The 22,208-nt window shown below is 37.5% G+C and overlaps 1 protein-coding gene across 6 annotated transcripts in view; it reads right to left on the minus strand.

Annotated features, from left to right (window-relative positions):
• Positions 1–22,208, minus strand: part of LOC106556138 (uncharacterized) — a 33,572-nt gene that overhangs the window by 7,118 nt on the left and 4,246 nt on the right. For 2 of the 6 annotated variants that reach the window (XR_015696005.1, XM_087709917.1), the window contains exons 2-12: positions 19,568–19,675; positions 18,062–18,137; positions 16,633–16,789; positions 15,445–15,490; positions 10,122–10,180; positions 9,945–9,980; positions 7,458–7,510; positions 5,619–5,751; positions 3,314–3,510; positions 842–887; positions 670–735 (exon numbers count right to left, since the gene is read on the minus strand). Coding sequence is in view for 5 of the 6 variants with exons in the window: in XM_087709917.1 (XP_087566043.1) it covers positions 670–735; positions 842–887; positions 3,314–3,510; positions 5,619–5,751; positions 7,458–7,510; positions 9,945–9,980; positions 10,122–10,180; positions 15,445–15,490; positions 16,633–16,789; positions 18,062–18,137; positions 19,568–19,675 (977 nt within the window). In the remaining variant the exon portion in view is untranslated. The remainder of the gene's footprint in view (positions 1–669; positions 736–841; positions 888–3,313; positions 3,511–5,618; positions 5,752–7,457; positions 7,511–9,944; positions 9,981–10,121; positions 10,181–15,444; positions 15,491–16,632; positions 16,790–18,061; positions 18,138–19,567; positions 19,676–22,208) is intronic. The other 4 variants (XM_087709918.1, XM_087709919.1, XM_087709920.1 and 1 more) reach the window with 4 other exon arrangements.

Consider the following 22,208-nt stretch of genomic DNA (forward strand, 5'->3'; position numbering starts at 1 on the left):
CAATTGGAAAGGTATGGATGATCAAGGGGAAATTCACTTGCATGAAGATGAGTTGCTAAATGTATTAGGTTGAACTCACCATCATGCAACCGAATAAAATCCATAACTGAGCTTCAGTAAGATCAGCTTCTCTACAAGCTTACGTATTTTCATGCCTTCGTGGAATACTAAATGAAAGAAAAATGGTCATTGAGGTGTTCAGTCAGTAAATGTGTTGCTAAATGGGTATTTGTCTAGCTCTGCCTCAAACGGTGGACTTCTACTAGTTCTAATCTAGAAAATTCTGATACTTGATTTATTTCTCATACATGATTTAATGGCACTTCTCAAGGCATTTCCTATTAAAAACAAAAGTTCAGCCATGTTCTGCCTTTAACTTAAGAGACCTAAGGGAGGGATTTTTCTTTACAGAATTTGTTACACAGAACATGTTTTTATCTAAAATATAAGCCTTGTCACCTGTGGTGTTTTCTCATTTCAAATAGCCCTAGCATCTAAATCCCTATTGACTTTATTAATTAAATTATCAAGATTGCCATCACAATGGGCGGTAGTGTTCAAGATTCAATCTGCTTCTTTGTTTAAAAAGCATAACTTAAAATAATGATTTAAGAGGGGGAAAAAGTAGTTTGATAAACATTCATTTCTTATTCCCAGCATGAATCTTACCTGCTGCGGTAAATGCTTATCTAACACCATGGGTATGCCTACGTCTAATATATCTTTGCCTCCATACTGGAAAAGAAACCAAGAGATGAACAAAATGTGAGAAAAATGCAGACCTAAAAGCAGGATTGAAAACTGAACAACCCCCCTTTTCTCTTTAGAAACATTGTCTCACCTTTCCTACATTGGCCTGACCTAAGTACCGCAGATTGTACAAGAGTCTATGGAGAAATGAGATTAAACAATTAGTTCAAAGAATCTATGCACAGATCCTTTATTTTCACATCAAGATGCAGCTTGTGAAAAAAATTCCAAAAGCAAACTGAAGTTGCCTTCATTGAAGTTTAGGACTGAAGAGCTATGCTTGTTTCCCCAGACTCTCGATCAGTAGTCCTTACTGACAAGCAGAGGAAGAATAGTTCTACTCCTACCGTAGTATACAGTACTTCTATGATGTCTCACTAATCATGCTATCAAATGGTCTTAGTATCGTCAAGACAGAAACCAAAAGCCCTGTTTTTCTAAGGACATACCGCATTTTTTGGACTATAAGATGCACCAGTGTATAAGACGCACAAGGATTTCGAATAGGTAAGTAAGGAAAAAAAGTGTTTGCCTTCCCTCAGTCCCCAGCAGCACTCTGCAGGCTTCAGCATGGCTGGGGCAAGACAAAAATGCCCCCATTTTGGCAAACAAATGGGCCGTTTTGGGATGCAGGGGCGGGGCTTCGGGAGGCCAAAAATGGCTGTATTCAGTGTATAAGATGCATCAACATTTCCACGCTCTTTTAGTGGGGGAAAGGTGTATCTTATGCTCCAAAAATATGGTATATATGTTAATAGGGCGCCTCTTAAATTGATCAGTGAAGGCAAAATATATAAATGCAGTTGATAGTATCTATAAAATAACAAGAACAGCAAAAATGATAAAGTGGATAACAACTACTAAAAACTATTAAAAATTGAGTGGTGTTCTGATATTATGAGGAGCAGACTTTCACCAAGTCTGAACCATAGACGTACACTCAAACAGTGTGAGAGAGTATTAAGTAATCCAAAGTGTTCTTTTTATTGCTGAGATTTGAGCTCAAATCTCTGAAGTCCAGGAAATGATCTGCTGAGCTTCTCCAGTCTTTTGCCTCACTGCATGAACCTACAAGGGCAGCTCTCTGGTCTCCTACTTAGCTTTCATGGACTTCTTCCCTATTTCAGGAAGGGAGGTATGTTCCACTAAATTAATTTGGTATACTGCTGCCAGTAAGAAAATATTTATTTAGTATTCAGATTGCAATTCCCAGGATTCACAACTGCATCCCTCACACTTCCAGAGAGCTGGGCTATATCATTCACCAGCAAATTAATACAAGGCAGCTATGTAAAACCTAGTTGGCATGCCACACATGTGATTGAGAAATACAAAACTGCATTATGAGTTTTCTGCATAATAATAGATGAAAATGGTGAATCAAAGAAGTTAATCTAATCCAGTTTGGAATATGTTCTATATAGAGAATAAGCCATATAAACATGTCTGTGCTATTCACATTCCACAATGCAAAATATTTCCCTTCCACTGAATCTTATACTTCCAGAAGGGGAGCAGGAGGGAGCTCTCCATTTATACCACATGGGTTGCTAAAGAAACAGCTTGTAGAGAACAGGCTGAAAAAATGTTTTAAGCAATAGAATAGCATTTCCTTGGCTAGTTTGACCATTAGCTGGTTATTGTCCAACATGGTAGTGTTGACTTCCTTGTCACAACTTTATAAGACAGCAATGCATACTGTGTTTCCCTGAAAATAAGTCAGGGTTTTATTTTCTTTTGACTCCCGAAATAAGCACTTGGCCTTATTTTCATGGAGGTCTTATTATTTTTGAGGTGGTGAGTGTGATCACCTTATGGCTGCTGCTGTGTTGCAATATTTTCGGGGAGGGCTTATTTTAGCGCATGCACTCAAAAGTCCGATTGGGCTTATTATCTGGGGAGGGGTTATTTTCGGAGAAACAGGGTATATTACGATGTCTTATCAAAATCTAAGTCTCTTTCTGCACTCAGAAGAAATTGTATATGTTCTCTTACAAATGCCACAAAGCATTACTTTGTTCTACCTACAGCAAAGAAACCAGAACCTGACCATAAGTGGCCCATCTGAATTAAATACCATTTTCCACTTTTATTCCAAACCTACTACCTTTATTGTAACAACTAGTCAAACCATGAGTGGGTTTTCTATAGGGAAAAATGGTTTTTTCCATGAGTGGAAAACTCTAAAACTTCTAAAACTGAAGCTCCCCATAACACTCCCCTAGATTTGCTGATGATTCAGTGCAGGTAACCTATAACTCCATCTTTTCTGTAATCACCAGAAATGAGGTTTGTGAGATCTGTTGGGGTTCTGTTTCAGGAGGGGTATTCAAAAGTATGTGTGTCTGCCACCCTTTGTTTGACATTTGAAAGAGGCTGGCTCCCTTTCAGGATTGCCTCTCAGGCTAGAGACTGCAAACTGCAATAGCTGAAGGACCAGTGGGTTAGATTTGGGGAATGACCTATGCACCAATAACCTATGCACCCAACCAGTGGTGATGAGGTAGGACTTGTGAAAATCCACCATACTTTTGTTTTCTTAATTGTCCCGAGCAGCCACTACCTGCCTCCTTGCAAACTTCGCTCCTCATTCTCTTCTTTAGATTTGTGTTCATGTTGGAGTTGGAAGCTGGGGATTTTTTCTCTGAGAACTTTTAGATAGGGCAACAATGGCTTGAATATTCCTCCATCATGCCATTTCCACCGGATTAGGCGAAAGCTTAGTGGTTTGCCTTTCAGCTTCTGCAGTACTGAACCAGCCTGCAACGAACAGATACATGGATGATCAGCAAGGATATCTTAACATCATCCACTAGATTAGTTATTCCCTGTCCTTGTAATAAATCTGGATCCAGGGGAAACTGATCTAAATGGACACTCTGGTTACTACTAGGATATGTCAGTGAAGTTTGTTAACTTATTGACTGGGTATTTTCCTAGTGATTAAAAACCATAGGAAATTAGCAGAAGTGGGTTCCTAGCGTTTCAGCCGAGTAGATAGTAACTTGGCCTGCCATGCCCCTGAACCAGGTCTCTCGGTGGCGCCATAGGCATTGCCATCTTGTTTTTTGCTTCTGCACATGCGCAGAACAATTTTTTTTTAGTATTGCACATGTGCGCAAAGCACACACAAGCAGCACGTCCCTGAACAAACCGGCAGTAGCAGCAGCCAGAACCCACCCCTGCACAGTATCTAAGCTGTTATCCTTGAGCATATAAGAGTCTTTTGCTAGCATATGTAGAATCTGTGTGGAGCCAAGCCCCGTGACCTTTTATAGCTAATGGGTGATATTGTCAACACACAGATTTTCTATGTGGCATTCAAAATCTTTTGGTATGGCACCTGTGTACCAATAACAGCTGGGATTACGATGGCCAGGTAATGGCCATAATATTTCAATTTAGATTTTCAGACTTTGATACTTTGTGATCTTCTCCAATTGGCGCATTTTAAAACATGCACCAAGGATTATTATTTTATCCCAGCTTTTTTCATATATAAATCAAGATGGAAAATATACTAATAGATCTGCCTTTCCCCCCTATAACAAGATGGGTTAGGCTGAGATTGACTGACTGGAGGTCATCCACTTGGCTTTCATAACTGAGAGGCCTAGCACCTTCAACACTGCATCAAAATGGCTCTGTAATACGGTATAATATGTGGATTGCTAACAGATTCTTCAGTAAAATGTTGTAGTGTGGAGCGCTTCAGTTCCTAATGCCTTCCATGAAGCTTATCCACATTTCTCAACTTCTCCTTTCCCCACCACTTTTCTTCCTTGGGATCTCTCAGCATTCTGGATTCATCCACTACATAACCTTGTTGGTCTGTTTTAGAGTGTCCTTCCCTGATAACAGTTTTTTTTTGTTTCTAAAGACTTTTGTTTTAAATACTTTTGCAAATAGTGCAGTCCCATTAAACTTATTGTTGCCTCTTTATAAAGTGGGAAGATGCTGTTTTCCCTATATATAGATATATTGAAAGAATTAAATTGGCTCTTAGTATAAAGATTACAATGAGTTGGGACCATCCTCTTAAGAAAAGCCTGCCTACACACACACACACACACACACATACATACACAAGATCGGATGATTTTTTAAAATCTTCTCTTTCTTTAAAAAGTTCAAAGTATGACATGTTCTTTAGCCACACTCCATTTTAATTGTTATTCTTTATGTTTTGAAATGCTAAGGACCATTATTCCAAAGTGTTCTTTGGCTTTGACAGGTTCCCTCTCTCTTTTTCTCTATTTTTTTTTTTACATACTGTATAAAACAGTCTTGGTCATCAGCATGCTGTGCCTGAGATAAGACTAGAAATAAATTGTCTGTTCTGAGGAAGATAGGGTAGACTGAATAGTCATTGCACATCTGATACTAAGCATCACTATTCCAAGTAAGCCACCCATTCATTCTTCTTCATGATCTCCATGCAACAGACCTTGTAAGTTTGCATTTGAACATTCTATGTTGATTCCCACAGAAGGTCATCTCCTGGAGGGGTAATATGGATGGGGAGGAGATGGGGAAGTATGCTAATAGTGGGGTACAGTTGTAACTCTTTAGTTAGTCTTTAAATAAACCAGTGATATCCAAAGTTTACATTACTGAAATCTTAAATAATAAGTAGAAATCTCATAAATATTAAAAAGATTTTAAAAACCAGATACGTTTCTACATCCCTCCTGCCTTGATTTTTCATCTTGATCTCCAGGTCAAACCCAAGAGTTTTTGTTCAGTACAGTTCCCATAGCAACAATGCACAGCCATCTCGTCCATTTCTTTTCAGGTCAAGATAATAGACAATACATCAACTTTCCCTCCTCCATCTCCAGGGATCTGGATGTTCCTCCCTCCCATACCTGTCCATTGCAAGCATTCCTCAATGAAGCTCCATTTATCTCATCAATGACATCTCCAACTAGTACTACCTCATCCACCTCTGCTTGGCTCTTTGGAAGCACTTCTATTATGAAAATCCGTCCATTTAAATACCTGATATAAAAAAGAAGAAGAAAAAAGAATTATCCTTGAAGAATTGAATTATTAGAGACTCAAACAAAAGAAAGTAATGAAGAAAATAATGAGGTTGGGTACAACAGATTAGGAAAATAATACACTGATTAGTCACAATTCAAACACATATAACAGCAATAGCACTTAGATTTATATACCTCTTCACAGTGCTTCAGAGGCTCTCTCTAAGCAGTTTACAGAGTCAGTCTATTGCCCCCAACAATCTGGGTCCTCATTTTACTGACCTCAGAAGGATGGAAGGCTGAGTCAAACTTGAGCTGGTGAGATTCGAACTGCCAAACTGCTGGCAATCGGCAGTCAGCAGAATTAGTCTGCAGTACTGCATTCTAATCGCTGTGCCACCATGGCCCCTAAGAGACCAAGGGAGTTCCACCTAGAGGCCAATGATGCAGGTGGCCCAGCAACATACAAAGTCTTATCCTTCTTCCAAACTTGAATACTTTGGTAAACTGAAGCTTGTTACAAAATGTTGGTAAGAGAGTAAAAACCAAACTAGACCAAAAATGCCTGTGTATCAACAAGAGTTAGTGGACACGTGGCTGAGAAACCAGATCTTGTAGAGGCAATTTTTTGTTTGAATGGTTTAGATCAGGGGTCTCCAACCTTGGCAACTTTAAGCCTGGAGGACTTCAACTCCCAGAATGCTTTACTGGCTGGGAAATTCTGGGAGTTGATTTCTGCCAGGCTTAAAGTTGCCATGGTTGGAGACCCCTGGTTTAGATTACATTCCCATTTGTACTGGTCAGTAAAGCTAATGCTAAGGCATGGTGGAAGTTGTATAACAAAACACCCTGAAACTGGTTACATATTGTACTGGAAATTAACTTGAGATGAAGCTCTGATGTTAAAAAAATTTTTAGGAAAAGGAACGGAAGTGGAAATTTGATACGATAAAAGTACTGAATTAATTGAAGAGGCCCCAGTTCAAATGACTAGCTTCTTGGGAGCACTTGCCATTGGAGATGCATTAGGTTGAAACACTGCAAAGAGGTTCAGTTTTTGTTAAGATATAAACATATACTGGAAATAGTTAAAAATACTGTAGCATTAATTTTGAGCAGAGAAGCAATACTTTAAGTAAATGTTTTCCTGTCCATAATTTTGTTTAGCTCATCCACCACTAAGTTCAAAATACCACATGTAAAGTTATATTGGACAGGTGTCAGAATTTGGAGGAGGTAATTTATACACAGAAAACATGTTCTTCTTTCTAATAAGAAAATGCTAAACAATGTACAGTGGTTTAATGATATGCCACTATTAACAGAAACAGGGTATCTATTCTTGATTTACTGATGGATGCGGAGTTTAATATCTTTGGTCTATATACAAGGAACTCATTAACGTAAACTTGATTCTTTGAACTCATAATAGACAAGCCAATATGGTAGTACCTGGCCCAATTATATCCACCTGAGAAAGTATTTCAGCTGATTGCTGAATTGCTTTGTCAGATTGCTTTGACTTAATGTTTTGTAAACCATGGTTTATTATGACTTATTGTTGTATGTGAACCCAGTTACTGTGCTTTATTCAATAAACCACAATTAAAAATCATAGCTTGGCATGATCTATGAATCCAGCAATTGTTTTATTGATTGGATCTTAATGGCTGCTAAAACCAAGGATCAGAATGCCATATATGAAAGGGTCAAATCTCTTACCTCAGCACCATTCCCAATTCCCGGCAAGGGACAGTTTCATAAGTCTGGCATACCTGGAAAGCATGATTTGTCATTAGAACTTCTAGCATATTTGAAGGAATTCTCCTTCATCAAGCTTTCATCATTGATAAAAAAATAGGACATTTTGCTTCCAATCGGGCCTCTAAATACTACCACTCTTATGTAGCTTCCATTAGATGGGATGAAGTGCCATATGAAGGTGGCAAGTCAGTCAGTCAGTCAGTCAGTCAGTCAGTCAGTCAGTCAGTCAGTCAGTCAGTCAGTCAGTCTGTCTGTCTGTCTGTCTGTCTGTCTATCTATCTATCTATCTATCTATCTATCTATCTATCTATCTATCTATCTATCTATCTATCTATCTATCTATCTATCTATCATCTGATTTGTACCTGCCCATCTCACCTCAGTAATTCTGGGCATTTTATTAGTAACATCATAAAATAATATTAAAATGTGACTAAAAAAGCCAAGTTAAGCTCTGGGTGTCAGGAGACAAAGATAAATGCCTAACTGGTGAGTTTATTCTTTCATAAGGTGACAATGAATAAGGTATAGTGTGCCAGATATGGGTGCACAGAACACAATTGTAATTGTTAGTAGAAGAAATGTATCAATGTAAGAAATTAGGTTTATTATACATTTGATTTTGAGAAACCCTATAATAAAATGAAAACCTTTAATTTGAAATGTTTTACATTAAGTTCACAGTTGTTGAGCATGACAACAACTGTACATTGGTAAATAAGATAAATGGAATGCTTAGCAAAAGGTCTAACATTGAGGAAGTGTAAGATAAGGACATGTAATGTTTCCTTTGCTGTACTTAAGGATAAGATAAACAGAACAGTGATGTTAGAGGTATGTTGATTGGGATATGGATTTCTTATGCATATGATGCCATACCATTAGTTAAGAACCTGGATGATATGCAAAAAAATTAAAATAAAGCTGTATATTCACAAGCCATATAGATTCCAAAATTAATTTAATAATAATATAACTAAAGTAGTGAAGATTGCTGTATTTGATAGAACTGAGTCAAGAGTTTCAAGTTATAAATAAATGGGGAAGACTAGAACAAATAAATGATTTGTATACCTATCGTGTTTACTTTGTTTTATTTGTATATATGTTTTATTTGTATACCTATAATGTTTAAGGGACATGGTGCTCAGTGGCTAAGGTGCTGAGCTTGTCGATCAGTAAGTCGGCAGTTCAGCAGTTCGAATCCCTAGCACCGCGTAATGGAGTGAGCTCCCATTACTTGCCCCACCTTCTGGCAACCTAGCAGTTTGAAAGCATGTAAAAATGCAAGTCGAAAAATAGGGACCACCTTTGGTGGGAAGGTAACAGAGCTCTGTGTGCCTTTGGTGTTTAGTCATGCCAGCCACATGACCACTGAGACTTTGGTTCAGCACTGGCTCTTTGGCTTTGAAACAGAGATCACCACCACCCCCTAGAGTCAGGAACGACTAGCACATATGTGCGAGGGGAACCATTACCTTTACATGTTTACTAAATATGGGGAAATTATATGCACGTTTCTTTGAACATAAGCACTTGAAAGGAACTTTATGAAGGTCCTTGAACTCTGGAAATCTCCATTTATTCACAAAGGAAAAAACAGACTTGCAATTATAGGTGAAACAAAATCATTAATTGTAGGGAAAGTAGAATTCTAAGGCCGATTCAGTTTCATCACAACTTGAATTAAGTTATCCTTGATCTTAAGAGCTAAAAGGGGGAACCAATCATAGCATTTCTATATGTTGCTTCCAGCACCTCTCCCAATTAGTCATGCTATAGGAGTTATAAAGAAGTCATAATTATGCAAATGCAGACGCCTAACTCAATTTAATGCACAAAATCAAGCACGGTTTAGAAACATACTGGGCCAGCCTAAGGCCCAATTTGATAGCATGAAACTATTTTGATCTTACCATTGTAATCTTTTCTTTCCACAAAAGAGTATAAACATGTTTATAGCAGATACAATTTAAGAACAATTATCAAACTGACAGCCTATTTCCATGATCCAGTAAAAGCCAGCTCTAAATCCAATTGAAATACTGAAAAGACAAATGCTTAAAATGTCAACAAAAACATAGATAATGGAAACAATACTGTTTGAACTTGAGACTCAAATTTCATAGAATTTTTTTTTATAACTGAGATTGGATGCATGATTAGAAAGCACATTAAAAGCTCATGATCAAATTCAAAAATATGCCGCAAATGCAGATTTCTAAGAGTTCCTGTCACCATTTCTGTGTAAGGTAGTATAAAAATTAAATTCTAGCCCCAAAGATGAAATGCCAGTTTGGTTTTCCTGTCATGAAAATGTTAAGGCTTGCATGATCAGTAAAAAAAGACAACAGCAGAATATTATGAGTTACAAATCAGAACAGGATAACATAATTAATTATATAGTAGATAGCATCAAAGAAAGGAAAATTAAATATCTCTTACCGGAAGTTGCCAGCTTTCATCCAAGAAACTGGAATTCTGCAAACAGATATTCAACAATCTGTAACCCCCATAATTAGTGATTAAATAGAAAGGATGAAAAACAGCAGGAATAACAATAAAACCCTTAATAAGGAAGATTTAAAAAAAAACATGATCCAAAGATATCAACTACTGTACCTGCAAATCTAGGAAGAAATTCATTTCTGTAACCACCAGCATCATGGAGAAGAAAGGCTCTGGAAAGTAAAAAAAAAAAAAAAAAGGATTTTAGGTCATTATCCAATCACAAACAAATGGACATTTTGTTGCAGTGAGATTCAGAATTTCCAAGATAATATTCAAGAAAATGTCAAAACAGGCAAGATTATAAACTAGCAAAATGTACTTTAATCTCAGATCAGAAGACAAGCACATTAAAAACTAAAGTGAGGAGGAGGAAATATATATTCATACCCATAATGCTATGCACTTTCGGGATAAGTGCCTTCACACAAACTGCTGAAAGGGGTAAACTACAGTTAAGCCAAGGAAATCAAGCCATGAGATAAGAAAAGGAAATAAAGCTACATCTAATTTTCATGACCATCATTCACTATTTCTCTCTATATATATTTCTATTCTTATTTCTACCACAGTCATACACCATTTCATACATTAACATTGATGTTCATAATTCTGGCCCCTCTCTTTCCGAGGGACTTCTCAGTTCCTTCCAATCACGATTTCTGCTCTTCCTTTCCTTTCAATCCTTCAAATATTTTAAATAGTCCAATTCATTCATTCTGCCTATATTTTATTTATGAAATTTATAGCAAGAGCAAGAGCACTTAGACTTATCTACCGCTTCATTGTGCTTTTACAACCCTCCCTAAGCAGTTTAGAGTCACCATATTGCTCCCAACAATCTGGGTTCTCATTTTACCGACTTCAGAAGAATGGAAGGCTGGGTCAACTTTGAGCAGATCAGAATTGAACTCCTGGCAGTGAGCAGTGAGTTAGCCTGCAATGCTGCATTCTAACCACTGCGCTACCACAGCTCCTATTACTGTATCTTGCTATCAGGAGCAACTCTGAGCACCTATATTACCAAGTCACCTCAACCTACCTTTTATTGGCACTGATCACTTTATGTTTGTATTCTCTGTCACACTATTTTAGCACTTATTCATTCTTGAGAAACCTCTTGTTTTACCAAACAGTTCCTCAGTTACCTCTCTTTATTTCTGTTTGTCCTAACATACCCAACTTTCACTTGCATATAAAAATCAGGCAGAAATATGCTCTAATAAAATTTTTTGGTTTCTTTCATCATTCATTTTTCACAGCAGAACTCATACAGCTCTTCACTTTTCAACCAGCATTTATCAATTTTGTACATTCGCTTTATCAATCTTTATTATACATTTTGCCAGGTATACAAATTCCTCTGCTTTTCTTGTCCGTCCCCCCCCCCCTTTATTCTTCAACTCAATCTTCCCTGTAAAATACAATTCCTTGGCCTTTTATATATTAAGTTTCAGATCCATTCAGTTTATGGGCCCCTCAATTTTATCTAACATTCACTTCAAATCATTTGGGAGCGCAACATGGCATTGTTTTGATACAACAGTATAGGAACATTCAGGTTTCCAACAAACCTGCAATATTGCCACAAACACTTTAACATCACACATCTTTGCTTTATTCATTGTTTAGGATTGAGGCATTTCCTAACCCTAAGCATTACATTTGCGTTTTATTTCCATGATCTACAGATATTGTATCACATTCACCAACCATCAATTTTATATCTGTGCAGAACATTTTACAATGCAAGGTTATTTACTATCATGATTTTTCAAAATTAACAAATTTATACTAAACTTATTTTCTCATGTTCTCATGCTATTTTCCAGATGTCCTGGACTTATTCTCCCAACTATTACCTTGGGGTAAGATGGTATAAATTTCATAAATTAAAAAATTTCATAAATAAATAAATAAATAAATAACATTAACCAGCACCTCTACGGTTTTTATGCTGCGCTTAAAGCCTCCAATCACTTAATTAAATTCTTATTTTACTCTTCCTCCACAGATCTTTTAATGAAATAGCAACTCAGGGTGCCTCACAAGATGATTGGAACGTATAGACAAGTGCTTCATAAAATGCCTTGAAAATAGGTGATGTGCAACCTCCAAATTATCTGAATCACCATATAAAAGTTTGATGAAGACAAGATGGATTTGCACCTTTCTACATCTGTATGGGGAAAGTTTCTTCACAGCAAGAGATAACTGTAAACTCTTACTGGCAGCAAAATGTGTTTCTTTAATTTAGATGGTAGGGAATAGGATATCCCAAAGTTATTAGGGAATGATGCCATGAAATTGAATTGTACACTACACTGTTGGTGACCTGGGCATCTGGAGAGCACTGGGTTGTGAAAAGCCATATTAGCACTTTTTCTCCTTGTCTGTGAAAGAAGAAGATTCTAAATAAGAGAGATCAGCATAAGATTCTAAGAGAGTTTTAGGATATATAAAAGAACAAAAAAGAATCAAACAAGAGCTAAAAGAAAGCAATGCGAGAAAAAAAGGAGCTACACAATGTAAAAAATGAAGAAAATAGAAAAGGGGAAATGGAGGAAAGGAAAAAGAATGAATAAGGCTATTCAAGAGATACAAAACAGAGTATCGTATTTTTTGGAGTATAAGACGCACCTCTTTCCCTCAAAAAAAAGAGGGTGAAAATCTGGGTGCATCTTCTACACTGAATACAGCATTTTTTGCCTCCTGAAACCTGCCCCCTTTGCAAAAATGGCCGTGCATAGCCTTTAGGAGGCTTCCAGAGTGCTCCAGGGGGCTGGGGAGGGCAAAAATGAGCGAAAAATGGGCCGTTTTTTGCTTGTTTTTGCCCCCCCAGCCCCCAGAAGCACTCCTAAAGATTACGCATGCCCTTTTTTTGACAAAAAACAGGCCCATTTTTGCAGAAAATGGCAAGTTTTTTGCTCATTTTTTGGGGGGGCTGGCCCCAGAAGCACTCTACAAGCCTCCTAAAGGCTAAGTATGCCCTTTTTTGATGAAAAACATCAAACATGTTTATGGGAGGTCTGCAGAGTGCAAGCACTTTTAAAAAAAATATGCCTCTTCAAAATCTTGGTGCGTCTTATACTCTGAAAAATACAGTGATTAAAACCGAATATTTGGTCTCCTTTAAATCTAACACAATAACAAATGGCCACTAATATTTTTTTGGACTGAACGTTTTCTAGAGACCTGGCAAAATTTAAGTTATAGATAGTCCTTGACCTGCAACCACAATTGAGGCCAATATTGGTTGTTAAGTGAGACATTTGTTGCACCCTTTCTAGTGACAGTTGTTAAGTGAATTCTTGCAGTTCTTAAGTTAGTAACTTGGTCGTTAAGTGAACCTTGTTTCCCCATTTGCTCGACAAAAGGTTGCAAAAGCAGTTCACATGATCCCAGGATCAACTGCAACCATCATAAATAAGAGTCAGTTGCTAAATTTTGATCATGTGTGAAAAATGGTCATGTCAATTTTTTTCAGTGCCATTGTAACTTTGAACAGTCACTAAATGAACAATTGTAAGTCAAGAACTACCTGCACTTGTATTTTTAAAAACTATTACAATAAAAGCTGCCAACCTTCTAGGCATAAATGTATGTGCAGACTTATGAGCTAGGTGAAATTAATCAATTTCCAAAGGGCAATGATACTGTATTGACAGCCTTGGAAAAAGTGATTTTACAACCCATCTTCACCATTACAACTACAGGTAGTCCTTGACTTGCAACAGTTCAAAGTTATGTCACTGAAAAAAGTGACTTACGACCATTTTGCACACTTACGACCATTGCAGCATCCCCATGGTCCCCTGATCAAAATTCAGACACTTGGCAACTGACTCATTTTTATGACGGTTGCAGGGTCGTGGGGTCATGTAAATCTCTTTTTGTAACCTTCTGACAAGCAAAGTCAATGGGGAAGTCAGATTCACCTAACAGACATGTTACTAACTTAGCAACCGTAGTGATTCACTTAACAACTATAGCAACAAAGTTCCTAATTCACTTAACAAATGTTTCACTTAGCAACAGAAGTTTTGGGCTCAATTGTGGTCATAAGTTGAGAACTACCTGTATTGCACTACTCCCTCAGTCACCTGATTGCAATTCAGGTACTTGGTAACCAGGTCACATTACAATTGGTTGTGATATCCTTCCTGCATTGAAAACAGCTGAGGATATACACCTTAGTGACAGGTGACTCCTATTGCCCATTAAAAAGCACAGCAGTTGTTGTTAATAGATTTTTTACCAAACAGAAGTATCCTGAAACACGATACTTCTGTTTGGTAAAAAAATCTATTAACAACAACTGTGCTGTGTGGTGCAATAGGAGTCACCTGTCACTAAGGTGAGTATCCTCAGCTGCTTTCAATGCAGGTAGGACATCCAACCAATTGTAATGTGACCTGGTTACCTGAATTGCAATCACATGACTGAGGGAGCAGTGCAATACAGAAAGAAATAGTGGGAAACTGGAAAGAAGTACACATTGTTTGAACTTTCTCCCCCACTCCTGGAAGAGCTTGTAAACGAACAGGGCCATTGCGTAATAAAACTCCACACCAAAGGAACCATATAATATTTTTTTAATATTAATTAAATGATTAATATTATGATTGCAAACTTTTTAGGTCACGAGTAGAAAACCTGCCGCCTCACAACCTATTCTTTGCTAGGATTGTTGGAAATTAATGGCACAACTTCTTGCCAAGTTGAAGTAGGTACAGGGATTAGGGATGGCTAAATATTGGGAACAAGATTGGAATATTCAAAAAAATGAGTGGTATAATGAAATTTGCAGTATGGCAACAAATGATAAATTAACAACAGAAATTAAGCTTAAAAAGGGATGATTAAAGTAAATAATTATAATGGAACATGGGGGGATTTTATAAAATCAGTGTTGGTAGAAGGCAAAGGGAATAAACCTACTCAAGAATATATGTTGTTTTGGAGAGTATAAGGGCACATTTGGAATATAATAAGGGCGGGGGGAGAAAGGTCTCCAGGGGGTGGGGGTTGCACGGTAATATTATCTTTTTCTCTTTTTTTCTTCTTTTATATTCAGTTGTATATGTACTGTTTGTATTATTTGTGTTTAAAAATATTTTTTTTAAAAAAGTAGGTGGTGGGAGATGAAAACTACAGTGTAAACCTGAAAATAGGCACATCATGCTTAAAGCAAAAAAAAAAAGATACCCATAAAAGGCCACTTTTACAAAAATATATGAGTTGGGACTGTCACTTTATGGCCTCTCATTCTTGAAAAATGTTCATGCTGCCTTTGGCCTTTAAAGGGTGGTCCATTGTTTTATGGGCTAAATAAAATTCACTCCTTCAGTTACTGCCTAAAAATGTCAATACAGTACAATAATGTATGCAAGGAGGCATCTTGAGAGGGTAGCATAATGATAGAACAGAATCTTACCTGAAAATTCTTCATTGCTCAGGATAGAAGTTATTGGATCATAACACTGAAATCACATAAAAACAAACATGTAGTGCACTAAGGATAATTTAAATAATTTCATAACACTGAAATCAGATGATAAAAACAAGCATGCAGTACACTAAGAATAATTTAAATAAAATAATTTAGTATAATACAGATGTTTAAATATGAAACATGTATATCGTAATAAGACATAATAAGTGAAAATCAAGCAAGAGCATAAATTTGAAACCTGGCATGTTAAATGTAGACTAGTATTGGAAAACTATCAAGACTTCACAGGACGTAAAAATAGTAACCCACTCCATTTTTCTGCTAAGAAAAAAACCCCAATGATTGACATTTCCAGTCAGAATAATGTCAACATGATATTCTAACATGAGCTTTCCATTAAGAAGGCATCCAGCGGGCTACCAGAGAAAAGCAGAGGACAAGTACAAGGAGCACGGGTCCTTTGATGTAATTAGATTAAAGTTCAAATGATGTCTGACTGCAGCTGTGCCTGGGAGGAAAAGCAAAGATCAGTGGTGGAAAGATGTCTGCACCATTTGTATATGGAATGGCAGAACATAAAGCAAAAAACCCTAGATGTTAGCAGAGCAGAAATGTCAAAATGTCATTTTGGAAATCAACAAACTGAAATGAACTGGAATGGGTCATTTTGTATCCAGGAAGCACCAGATCTTCGTAGACAAAGAAAAACATAAGCAAAATACTGTAGTTGTTATTATTAAGAAAAGCATGTCAAATTCAGTATTCAGATGCAACACTAAAATGATAGACCTATCTCAGTTGGAACCATAAGGCTAGAAGGGAGGTCTTCCAGTTCAACCCCTGACTTTGGATTGTTGAAGTCCAAGGCAATCAATGGTACAATGGTACAGATCTATTCTCCAAACCTTGTTGACCTCCCCCCCCCGCAAATCATACTAATTATAGGAGATAAGAATTTCAACATTGGAACCATAGATTCCAACATTAGATCCAATCACGTGATGGCCTGCTTTACAACCACATCAACTAGAAATTCTAGTTCCAATTGTGGTCATAAATTGAAGACTACCTGTATCTAGTGTTCAAACTTAATCAAAGAGACAAAGACACAAATCAATGGATGGTAGTTATTCAATTTATCTTCTTAATTCCTCTGGATTATTTAATCACCTCAAGCAGCCTGGGAGTTCTGGTGAGCTGCTGAACAGCAACTGCTAATAACTTCCCATTCAAAGCCAGACGCAGGAAGTACCGCCCTCTTCCTTGGGCTGTCAGCACCTTCTCACAAGAACTCGTTTTCTCAATCATCATGGACAGAAGGGTCCTACTACAAGTGGAAAAGTTATTGTTAACACAGTCTCTGCTATTCATATTATGTATTTAGAGTAATGAGAATTGACTGAGGCGATCGTTCTTTGAACAACACTCTTTATTGTTAACTACAACGATCTAACTAGAACAGAACCAAGAACTCCGGTTTGATAGCTATTTATAGTGCAGCTGTCAAACCGGCAACCAATCAAAGATGTGCTCCTGATGACGACGCCCACGCGAGTCAGCCAATCCTGGCACCCACTGGTGATGATTGACACTGCGTGGTTGCCATGGCTTGGACACAACAATTCAATATTTTTAAATGTTGTTTCGATATTGTTAAAATGGGTACAAAATAATACAGGCGGTCCTCCCTTTAACTATGGCAATTGGGAACTTCATTGCTGTGTGATGCAGCTGCAAAACATGACATCACATGACCATGTCTGGTTACAATGACAGTTGCACCAATTCCAACTGCCATCATTAGGCAAACCCTGCACAGTTGCAGTGTCCTTTGATCACATGATTGCCGTTTGTGACCTCCTGCCAGCTTCCCCATTTATTTATTTTATTCAGCGTATGCCAAATACATGGACTTATAGTAGTTCAAATGTTAATTGCAGTCCACCCAGCCATTCAAGGACAGGGTCGTCTATGTTGAAAAAAATCAGACACTGGGCCAGTGTAAGCTCTTGATTGACATTCGGAAACAATGTGGTAGATATTTCCCCATTGACTTTGCTTGTCAGAAGACAGCAGTGAAGACTGCACATGGTGATAAATGTGACTGTGAGATGCCGCATCTGTCATAACTGCAAGCAGTTACCAAGCACCCAATTTGAGATCATGTGAATGTAAGGATTCTGCACTATGAGGAATAGTTGGCAGCCCCCTTATTCAAATGGTCACTGAATGAAGATTACTTGTATGTACCTTCCACGAATTCTTTCTCTGATACAAGTCAGAGATTTTAGCAGCTGTGAATTCCTTACCAAAAGAAAATATTTCACTCTACTGTTTCATTAAAATTATGTTGAAACTTAAATAACAAAAACTACAATTTCTCCATGCCTAATTCAAAAGCATTCATGGGTACGGTGTCAGTGAAACCTGTAATACTGTAAGTGTGATAGGTATTAAGTTAGAGCATCTCTTTTTATAAAAAAGTTTTTTTTTTATTTTTTGTTCTCTATATACAATTATAGGTATACATTCACATAGTTATTATTCTTTTTTCCATTTGTCGTTCTTATACATTCCATTTACAGGGGTTATAACATACCTATGGTGGGTCTCCTGCTGTGGAAGCTGCTCTAGCCAGTGCCAATAGTCCTTCCTCTTGAATCCCAGAACTGATTCTGAAGAAGGCAAAAAGACATCCTTGACAAAGAATTGTAAGACTGGAAGATGATCATATCCCTTAGCTAACCACTTGCAGTATGACTTTTTATCATCTGATAAGAGATAGTCATTTTAGCAGACCTACAATTAGATGCTGCCTTAGGTTCAGAGTGCTGTTACAGAGAATGACATGGTCTATTTTGGGCACACATTAATGTTTTGTGTCTTCCTCAATTGCAAAGAAGTGGTATATTATTTAAAAACAATTTTGGGGTTCTTTTGCACAAACTACTATTTGTCCACTCATATTTATATATTGTTGAAACCTGCAGGACAGGAACTTTATAAATGTTACAATGATGCAAGAGTTTCCTAATGGTGTCATGTGCTTAGCAAACTATATTTTACAGAACTGTTTTAGTCTGAATTCTGAAGAATATTGAATCTATAATACATAGATTAAACCTGTAACATACATATAAAAATTCCTCATTTGAATTTTGGCTGGCTGAGGAATTCTGGGATTTGAAGTGAATTCACATGCCAGCAACAGCAGAAGACACTGGAGAACCGGTTCGGGGGACGTGGCCAGTCTGGGTCACTGCCAGTTCTGCGACCCAAGCAAAAATAACACTACCAGTTCGGCCAAACTGGGCCAAACCGGGAGCAACCCACCTGAGCCAGTGGTTGCTAAGGCCCAATGTACAATAATTTGGTATTGCTAATGATAGTCAGACTTCATACTGAGGTGTTCTGACCCCCTCATCCGTCCAGTAATGAAAGCCGAGACAAGCTTAACTAGAATGTACTTTAATAGCAAGAAACCAAAACCTCGGTGGCTGAAAGCCAAGCATAACAAACAGATAAGGACCTTGGCAGCAACTCAGACAAACCTTGGCAGCAATCCAGCCTGCCAAGTTAGTTACAACAGTTCTCTTTAGTCAATGCATTGACTTCTGCAAGAGGAGTGTGTGCACAAGAAGTCTTTTTTATAGTCTGGAGAGGAGCCTAATGACCACCAGCTGAGCGCAATTACCTCTTGTACTTGCGTAGCTGTTCCTGATGCCTATTATCTCTTCGATTCCAGGCATCCAGGAATAACTCACTGCTGGCTTCTGGATCACTCTCCTTTGTCTCCTCCCTACTGGTCCAAGGCTCAGGCGCCACCTGGTGGCCAACCAGTCTCTCTGCGCCCCGCTCAGAGTCGGAACCCTGTCCAGGGTCCTCCACATCCTCCAGAGCCGACTCATAGGGCCTCTTGCTGTCAGAGTCTGGTGGCAGCTCCACCGGCTCCTGCTGGGCCACAACACTGAGGCAAATATTTTTAGATCCTTTTTTTCCTTTTCCATTTTAAGACTAATTGGCATGACTTTCTGTAAGTCAGGCCTTCAAAACTTTTCAAGTATATTTCTCAATATTAAGCTATGGAGCAAAAAAAGTTACTCACGTTTTAATCCTTTCCGAAGAATCATTTCCAGGATCTCGCAAAAGGACTGTAAATGAGGACAGGTATCTGTGTAAGGACTATTGCTTTCCTGAAATTTGAGAATGCACACTGCAAGAAAATAGAATGTATAAAACTGATTTTCAAATGGAAAAGGAAAGAATGAATCTAAAAATATTTGCCCCAGTATGGAGTCTGACTAGAGTAAACAATAAGGTGACCAGACGTCCCGATTTCAGCGGGATGGTCAGGCTTTATAACAATTTGTCCCGTGTCCCGGGCCATTTTAAAAAAGTCCCGATTTTCTGGCTTCATGTTGAAAGCCCAGTGGATTTGCTTAAGAAATCCTAACCGGGGCAAGACAAAAGACACCCTGTCTAATCCCTCTCTCTGTCTCAGTACTTTCATTGAAGATATTAAATCTTTAAAGCAAGAAAACGGACCCCCACGCCCCTTTTACCTCATTTTATAAGAAAAAATGACCAAGTACCATAGAGCTCCAGGAAATACTTGGCTAGAGGGGCCGCCAGTGTTACTTCCTGGATTTTCCGGAGGGGAGGGGCACAGAGGTTGGAGGTCGGCTCGTGTGGAAGAAAAAATGGTGGCAAAAGTTTCTTTGAAAAATATTTCCCTGACTAATTTCACCATTTTAATTTGATCAGTTCTTTGTATTAACATCTACATCATTCTGGATTGACTTGTGCCTGCTGGTAAGTGAGCTGGGGTTTTTTCTTTTATTTTTTTAATGTATTTTAAAATAATATTTTATTTATTGTGCATAGGATTTTTTAAAATAGCTTTATTCTGTGTGGATTCTTTTTTTAAATTGTCTTAGACTATTTAAAAAAAGATTCTATCCAAAATACAAAATACCAACTGCAGTTATTCACTTAAGAACTGTGGCAAGAAAGGTGGAATAGTGACCAAAGTTACAATGGCATTGAAAAAAGTGACTGATGACCATTTTTCACACTTAGCGACCATTTTCACACTTAGTGACCGTTGCAGCATCCTCATGGTCATGTGATCAAAATGTTGATGTTTGGCAAGAGTTACAATTTATATTTGTAAATTGTAGTTATGTTGAAATTTAAAAAAATACAATACTATTTTTGTGTTATATGAACATTTTTGTTGCTCCGTATAAAAATTTTAATCAAGCGCCCCCCCCTCCCGCCCCAGTCAAAGGTGACCCTCTTTACCAATCTGAAAATCTGGTCACCTTAGTAAACAATACCAAATGTAGGCTGACTCGCACAAACAATTTCAAATGCAATTTCAAATGCAGGCTGCACTAACAGAAGAACTCTAGGCAAAATCCTTTTTTGAAATACAATATTGTACACACTGATTTTGGGGACAAACCTTTTTTCTCATTTTATACAGTAAAAATGTTAATACATTATTTTAATTATTTAAAAACCCATTATTTCTCTTCAGCATAATGGCTTCACTGAACTCTTAACACTGGGGATAAAAAGAGATCTCTTAAACCTGACTGAAAGTTTAGGCAATTTTATAGATGATATGGTACAGAAATGCCATGTTGTCTCCATCAGCAATTTAGGCATAGCAAACTAGGACAAGTAAGTTTGAAATAAATTACAACATATAGCAAATCAAGCTATTATATCCCAAAGGTGCTTTTTTTCAGGAGGCAACTGGACTTTCTTGTTTTTTTTTTCTTTTAAAGACGTTTCGCTTCTCATCCCAGAAGCTTCTTCAGCTCTGACAAGATAATGGGGAATGGAATGGACAGTTGCCTCCTGAAAAAGCACCTTTGGAATAACCATGACCTGGATGACTGAGAATCCCTGCAGAATTCATGCAATCATATGTTTATTTGGAAGAAAGAATTTGGAGTGTCCAGTTGCAAAACATTAAATGCTGGCCGAGAACACATAGGAAATCAATAGATTAAAACAGATTAAACAGATTAAATCAAGTGATTTATTTAAATTGTGCTGGACATACTACTTAGATGCAATTCTCATTATACTCAGTAAGGCTCAATTTTTCTGAGGAAGCAGGATTTCACTTCCCTCTCTCTTTCTGCTTTAATTTTATTTGTAACTAGCACTTCCACTGGAAATGTTCTAAAGGTGGCTGTCTTCCCTTTTAATTGATTTGCACATGAAGGCTAATTTCTGATATTCATTTCGTTTGTAAAATGCTTTTGCTACTTTGGGCCTACAAAAGGAAGAAAAAAATGTTTAATATAAATAAGAATGTATGCAAAAAGTCATTAGCCATGGGCACGGTTAGGCAAATATTGACTGTTCCACCCATCAAGCCCATTGTCCATCTTGGGAAAGAGATTTCCTGCCACATTTTTGTTTACTAAATGGAATAACAATACTGTATAACAGATCCATTGTCTCTTTCTGTTCTATAAAGATGATGACTGTGTACTTATTTTATATTTATCATATAATAATTATCTCACATTTTTCCAAAATGTTCAATTACATGGTACATTGTGGTACATGTGATTACACAGAGTTATCGTATCTGGGCTGTCAAAATCTGGGCCATTACTATATGGTAGCAGAAAAATACAGAAGACTAATTCTTTGCTGCTATCTAATGATCATTCTGATTTCTACAATCGCGGTATCTTCACAACAATCCTGCAAGGAAAAGC

The sequence above is a fragment of the Thamnophis sirtalis genome, unplaced genomic scaffold, assembly GCF_051295495.1.
Source record: "Thamnophis sirtalis isolate CommonGarterSnake01/CBP01778 unplaced genomic scaffold, rThaSir2_p1.2 scaffold_3, whole genome shotgun sequence".
Taxonomy (NCBI): Eukaryota; Metazoa; Chordata; class Lepidosauria; order Squamata; family Natricidae; genus Thamnophis; species Thamnophis sirtalis.